Consider the following 7,500-nt stretch of genomic DNA (forward strand, 5'->3'; position numbering starts at 1 on the left):
TGGTCAGCCCTGCAATTACAATTAAGCCGGCTGTGCGGTTTATATTTCTGTTGCTTTGAAGAGAGAAATAAATAGAACAAAAGTCAGCCCCTGTGATGTTTTCCATTGTTTCTGTGCCTCGTGGATCCGTAGGAGTCGGAGACACGATGTATACCCTTCTTCCGCTCACGCCGGAGCTGGGGGGTAGTTCGCTTTCTGTTATGGTTGGAAATGAAAAGCTCCGATATAAAACTTGTGGCCGACTTGAATTTACGGTCCTCCTGGGAGTTCTGAGCAAGGCTCGTCTTTTTGGCTTCAGTTGGAAGGCTTTATGTCAGGGGCTCTGTTTATAGACCAGACAGTGCTGCCTACCTCCGCGGGCCAGAGGCTTCATTATATGTGACAGGGATACGGTGGAGCCTTCGACGAGGCAGCAGAAACGCACACACACACACACACACACACGCACACACACACACACACACACACACACACAGACACACACACACGCACACTCACACACACACACACACACGCACATACACACACACACACACACACACACACACACACACACACACACACACACAGAGACACACACACACGCACACACACGAACACACACACACACACACACACACACACACACACACACACACACACACACAGACACACACACACGAGAGACCGCATGATTTATTCCACTCAGCACCATTACGTTTTAGGTCACCGCTCGTCTGCCAAATGGACTGACACTTAATCACAGCCGACGAGCAGGAGGTGGGAGCAGTACGTTTCGTTTACAGTACTCGTCTGAAGTTCTGTTTTTGCTATCCGAGATGATGTGTGTCCATAGGCAACTGACTCTGTAACTCTTCCGTTCGGATGACCTTATGGGGTCCCACCTTGGCCAGAGCAGCCTGCTAATGGAGTCTGTGTGAATGATTGCGACGGGGCGATGTGAAGAGGGCACTGAGACAAAAAGCCTCTGTGGCTCTGCACTGCTGACCTGCTGGACGTGTGACTGAGCGTGCAGACATGAGTAATGGATGACTCTGTGTCTCTCCCTCTGTCTGTTTGTCTGTCCGTCGTTAATTTTGTCAGTCAATCGCTATTTTTTATTTCTTTTCTCCTGTCAGTCAATCTGTTGTGTTTGTTCTGGATTGTCTTTCTGTCTGTCATGCGAAAAGAGAGTTCGACTACACACTCAAAGACTCTGTGTCTCTCCCTCTGTCTGTTTGTCTGTCTGTCGCTAATTTCGTCAGTCAATCTGTTGTGTATGTTCTGGATTGTTTTTCTGACTGTCTTGTCTTTAATCTAATCCATTCTTTTAACATTTGCAATCCTCTCTCTCTCCTCTATTTCTCATTTAGGGTATGAGGGTCCTGGTGGACGCCCGTGACAAGTTGGGCGTGACCTGGCAGAACTCGGAGAACGAAAAGCACGGCATGTTCGTGATGTCCTTCGAGAACAAGGCGGGGCTTCCGGTGGAGCCCTGCACCTTCCAGCTGTACGTCCCCGCCCTGCAGGCCCTGTGGGGCGACACGGGGATACAGGAGGCCTACGCGCGCCGCAGTGAGTTCCAACTGGTGAGTCCACGAACACAGCAGCCCACTGCATCTGGCGTGTGTGTGTGTGTGTGTGTGTGTGTGTGTGTGTGTGTGCCTGTGGGGGGGGCACGGGGATACAGGAGGCCTACGCGCGGCGCAGTGAGTTCCAACTGGTGAGTCCACGAACACAGCAGCCCACTGCATCTGACATGTGTGTGTGTGTGTGTGCCTGTGTGTGTGTGCCTGTGGGGGGGGCACGGGGATACAGGAGGCCTACGCGCGGCGCAGTGAGTTCCAACTGGTGAGTCCACGAAGACAGCAGCCCACTGCATCTGACATGCCCAGCCTAATTCATTGGCATTCGCCATTTCAAACACCCAAAGTGGTTAATTAGATTGCTGGAGCAAAGAGTAAGGGTAGAGTTCAAAGGGTACTGTATTTGTTATGTGAACTGTAACCTTAGTGGTGATAAAAACATGAAATGTGTCCTGCCAAGGAGAGCAGGCAAGATAAAAGTGAATGTAATGGTATAATATAAATGATTACTCTTTCATATTACTTTATTATAAAACTATATATGACATAAACATACAAATATATAACATGTTTATAGGCAGGTTGACAACACCCAAACTGTAGGCAACGTTAAATAATATTGGGATAAAACTACATTTAATGGGGATATTCCACTCTTGGACACATTTCTTACATCTGTCTTTCATGATCCGTATGAGTGTGGCAATGCTTTCTGTTCAAATTATTTGGATGCAGTGTGACAAAAAAGGTTTTGTAACTCTTACACCCTGCTTAATTTAGTCCTTACTGTCAACAAAATGCTTCAAAAATGCCCATAGATATTAGTAAAGTGGTAGTTAGGTTCACTGGTTGTCCAATAGGTGCACCCACCCAGGTGTGCGGCGGCATCATGCCGCATTGACTAACACCAATATTAGACATGGCTTTATTTTCATCAAGAAACTCTGTTCCCTAGTAAAACATATTCTTGTTTTGAGGTTGGCATCATAATCTGATCAAACTGCTCTCAATATAATTGAGTTATACGGCCCTTATGCAATGCCCTTATTATCCAGATATGTACAGACTACAATGGATACTCGGGCCTGCTGATGGAATCGCCTGAATGAGAATGGTTTATGAGGTGTTTTAAGACATTGCTCAAAGTTAAGACTGTTTTCAGATTGTCAGATTGTCAGGTACATATTTATTTATATATACATATTTAACAAAAATACAAGAATATTTTGCTCTGTTTGACTCTGCATGTTTTGGAACTTACACTTCATTGCAATGGCACTTCAACACATTTTGTGTGGCATGAACATTTCAAACTCGTTCAGCTCCCTCATGTAAATAAAACTATTTCTTGCAGACTGCTGTAGCATCCAGCAAGTCACCCAACTACTAAAATAGGACCCTGCATGCAACCCCTAAGTAGCCATGAAATCAGATTTGAACAGTATGGTGACTTTGTCTAAACATGTGGAGATTTATTTTGCTTGCACTTAAGTACACACAAACATAAGAATACACAACCACACATACGAGTTTCTCTGAGGCGAATGTAAATAGTAACATCTACCGCCACGGACATGTCCTATTGGACATGACGGAGCACAGATGTGCATAGATGGGAACACATCTGCCTGGAAGTGAGGAAAGCCTCTGAAGTTCCGGCTCTGTGCATCACTGAAGTCTGACAGCAAACCCAGAAGGCACGGAAGCATAAAACAACGCAATGAATCACCAGTACGGAAAGAAGCTGAAAGTTGTCGGGGCAAACTATTAAAGCCATGCTCACGTCCTTAATTAAGCCGTCTGAGAGCTGGGGACCCTGGTAGCCCCCCTGACTTATTTATGTGTGCCACGCTCGGATGCGCCCCGTACCTACAGGCTTTTGATGAGTTTCGGCGTTCCTGTGCGCTAGTCTTCTCAATCTTTAATCAGTCTGTCTGAATGGCACAGGAGATCAGGCATGAATATGCACGGCTCTGTCACAATGCGTTCTTATCTTTATGAATATTTCATCTCTCATATGGAGGGGTCTCATCGCTACAAAGTAGGTCAGTGGCACAAAAACTTCAGGCGCTCAGAGGAACAGCGGCTGTCTTTTTATCCTCCCTTTTTTTTCTTTCCTCTTCGCTCTTTTTTTGTTAACGACAAATGAAGGACATTTCAGTCTGTTATAACATAATGGTGTTGTAATTGCAAAAGGGGGGGGGACGACCCTCCTCCGCAAATGAAGCAAGTTCATTGACCAATCACCTCTTTGCCAGCAGCTCTTTTGAAAGATGATGCCCCCAGTTGCATGACAGTAACCCATTGCCGCCCCATCCTTGACCCGCCCCCCGCCCCCCCCCCCCCCCCCCTGATATGCATTTCAAAGACTCAGCACAGAGCTTTCTAATCATCAGCATAATCAGATTTCGAGGGGCCAACTTTGATGAAGGGACACAGCGCGCTGAAGAGGGGAGTTACGCTGACCTGTGCAGAGGCTCCCGTCGTGCCCTGCGTGCTGTATAGTGAGTGTGTGTGTGTGTGTGTGTGTGTGTGGTGTGGTGTGGTGTGGTGTGTGTGTGTGTGTGTGAGTGTGTGAGTGTGTGTGTGTGTGTGTGTGTGTGTGTGTGTGGTGTGGTGTGGTGTGGTGTGGTGTGGTGTGGTGTGAGTGTGAGTGTGAGTGTGTGTGTGTGTGTGTGTGTGTGTGTGTGTGTGTGTGTGAGTGTGTGTGTGTGTGTGTGTGTGTGTGTGTGTGTGTGTGTGTGAGAGTGTTTGTGTGTGTGTGCGTGCTGGCTGGCTGGCACGTCTACCAGTGTTTACGTCTCGGGACGTCCGCACGGTCACATTGCGCGCAAAATCAAAACGAGACAGACCCTCTGTTGTTTGAGAACATCATCTCCATCAGATAAGACAATTTGGTTTGAATCTGTCCCTTGAGTGAATTGAATTACGACCAGCCCAACGTGAGTCGATGGGTCTCTTTTCTTGTTTTTTGAATCTTTTACTTTTTCTTAAGAGACTTTCTTTGCAGTCAGTGAGGGCTGAGCAGGAGTACAAATGAACTCAATTTCCTTCTCGGAGCAGTGACCTGGGTCATTCTGTTATGCCGTTCTGTACAAAATGAGGGGGTGTGAGGGGAGGGATGGGAGTTTGATGCCTGAATTTTGAGAATTTAATTGAGTTGCAACAATTCAATCAATCTTAGGACCTAACAAAGAGTCCTGGAATGACAAATGCCATTATTCAGCGTTTCTGCCCTCATTTTTCTTCTTCTGTGTGTTTGACAACAAAGAGTTGTTTTATTATTCCTGCCTCTTTACCATATTAATGTGTTTTACCCTCTTACTTGGAAGGCTGTGCTTGTGACGTCTGCGGACCTCATCTGAATGCAACCTTCTCCTCTCTCACTGCTCCGAGGCTCATTAACCCCTGACAGTGTCGTCATGTTGCACAGGCAGGACGGGTCATAGGTTCCGTGCCCTTGCGTCCCCTCAACGATTCTTTTGTCTTCCGCCCTGTCTGAAGGTCTTTTTGTTTCGGAAGCCATTTTGAGCGGGGAGCGAGTGGGAGGATTTTACAGTGGTCTGGCTGTCACAGTGCACCCAGTCTGGAGAGAGTAAGCCCCCCCTCTCCCCCTCTCCACCTCTCGTACTCCTTTCTCTTTGTCTCGGAACAAGGGAGTGCTTGTGTGAATATTTGCCTTGTCCAGAAGTGTCCCAACATTGGCTGGTGATGACATAATATTTCGGTCTCTCTGGCTGTCAAGCATCCACATTTCCTTGCACTTTTGGCAAGTGGAGACCATTGAAACCAGTGTGAGACATAGCAGTCTGTAAATGATGTACAGTAGTGTGTGTGTGTGTGTGTGAGTGTGTGTTAGTGTATTTGTGTGTGTGTGTCAGTGCGTGTGTGCAGACTTTCTCTACCTTTTGTTTGCCGTAGGCCTGCTGTAAACCAGACATAAATTCCTCTTCATTAACAGAGAAGCCTATTTTAGTTGTAGTGCACATTCAGGCTTGGCACAGCCAATGATACATCTGTGAGAAACAGCACCAGCAGGCTTTAGGTGCCAAGAACCCTTAGCAGCGAAACAATTATCCCACATGGCTAAGTCATTTTGCCATATAACATGAGCCCTCAGGAGGTTCCAGGCTGTATGGCGTTAGTGTGTGTGTGTGTGTGTGTGTCTGTGTGTGTGTCTGTGTCTGTGTGTGTGTGTGTGTGTGTGTGTGTGTGTGTGTGTGTGTGTGTGTGTGTGTGTGTGTGTGTGTGTGTGTGTGTGTGTGTGTGTGTGTGTGAGTGTGTGTGTGTGTGTGTGTGTGTGAGTGTGTGTGTGTCAGGGCTGTGGACATGCGAGAGGAGAAGCAGCAGCCCTTCTTGATGTACTGGGGGATTTGGCCGCAACTCCAACATGTCCGCCGAGGCGAAGCCCTGGGAAGATTGTGTTTGTTGGGGGGGGGGAGTTGAAGGAGGTCGGTGGCGCAGACAGAGATGGAGCTCAGCTGCAGACCGTCAGAGAGAGGGATATAGAGAGGGAGAGAGAGAGGGAGAGAAAGAGAGAGGGGGAAAGAGAGAGGGAGGGAGAGAGAGAAGGAGGGAGAGAAAGAAAGAGTGGGAGAGAGAGACAGAGGGAGGGATAGAGAGAGAGAGAGGGAGGGAGAGAAAGAGAGGGAGTGGCAGAGAGAGAGAGAGAGAAGGGGGATTAGGAGAGGAGCTGGCACAAGCCATGAGAACACATATACTGTATGAGCTTCCTTCATCATTCTAACCCTTCACCAACATGGCGCCGTGTGTCGTGGACAGACAGGAGAGAGAAAAGATACCATAGTGAGCTGGAGTCGTTCATCGTACAAATTGTCTTAACATGTGACTTTTCATTAAGTTTATCTTGACTCAAATAGCACATAAAATATCGTGTCATATATGGCACCTGAAACTGTAACCCATTTATTCAAGACATGATCCAAACTGAGAGGCTGAAATCCAGACGAGGACGACAGGCGCGACTGCGATACTGCAGAACGAGCTCTGGTCAGTCTCAGCGGGCCGAGCCAGAACCATTAAGAGTGACGGGAGCAGGAAGTCCAATCCAGCCTTATTGTGTTTGGACGCAAACGCAGCTTCGTCCTCCGGGTCTCTCTTCTGAGGGTTAGCCGACAGGAAGTCTGCCGCGCTGCTTTTGTTGAAGACTGACATGGCTGCCCGCAAAAAAGCCACGAGCGGCAGACTTCCAGTAAGAGAAAAAAAAAAAAAACACTGTTTGTGTTTCGTGGACATGTCACAAATCCAGCCTCAAGAATAATTTTGAGTTTGTGCGCCTCATTGAATTAGGATGCGGTCACCGATAGAGTTTGCTTTTTTTGCTCTCCTGAAGTAATGAAACTGACTGCAAAATAACATCTGGAACAACATTTGAGGGAACATATTCATGAACGTAACAGATAGCGGCCATGCATAATGCAGTGGGTTGTAAATTATCTCACCCTACCAGATCTGGTAATGCTAAGCTATCATTGTAATGCCATAGAAAAGGAAGGGGAATACCAGGAATATTAAGTACTAAACTCTGTTTTCGTTTTTAACTAAACCCCTCAGGAAAAACGTTCTAACCAAACCCCTTAGAACGCTTTACGACATGGGCATTTTGATGTTTCCTCAGCACTTAAATCCCATATGGTTCAGTAGAGCATGTTAGCATGTACGTTTGTTATCATCTTAGGTGCTTTAGATGTTTTATCTCTTTAATTTTGTGTCATTTATATCAGCACACATACAGTACATACCACTTAAAATTAGGTTTTGTGGATTGAACTTGCTGAGCAAATATTTTGTCACCCTGCATGTTCTGGTAGTGAGTTATATAACAAGTAACAAGTGGAGTGTCATCGAGCTTCACCGTCGAAACCCATCGAATCTCTTGGTCACTGGTGACAACAGCGGATTGCACATACGCCCG

General features: G+C 46.8%; 1 protein-coding gene across 1 annotated transcript in view; it reads left to right on the plus strand.

Moving 5' to 3' along the window:
- The window catches only part of gna12a (guanine nucleotide binding protein (G protein) alpha 12a), a 34,783-nt gene that overhangs the window by 10,614 nt on the left and 16,669 nt on the right, over positions 1 to 7,500 (plus strand). Inside the window, exon 2 of the mRNA XM_080857167.1 lies at positions 1,353 to 1,568. Within this exon, the coding sequence (XP_080713293.1) occupies positions 1,353 to 1,568 (216 nt within the window). The remainder of the gene's footprint in view (positions 1 to 1,352; positions 1,569 to 7,500) is intronic.

This window comes from Sprattus sprattus, assembly GCF_963457725.1.
Source record: "Sprattus sprattus genome assembly, chromosome: 18".
NCBI classification, from domain to species: domain Eukaryota; kingdom Metazoa; phylum Chordata; class Actinopteri; order Clupeiformes; family Clupeidae; genus Sprattus; species Sprattus sprattus.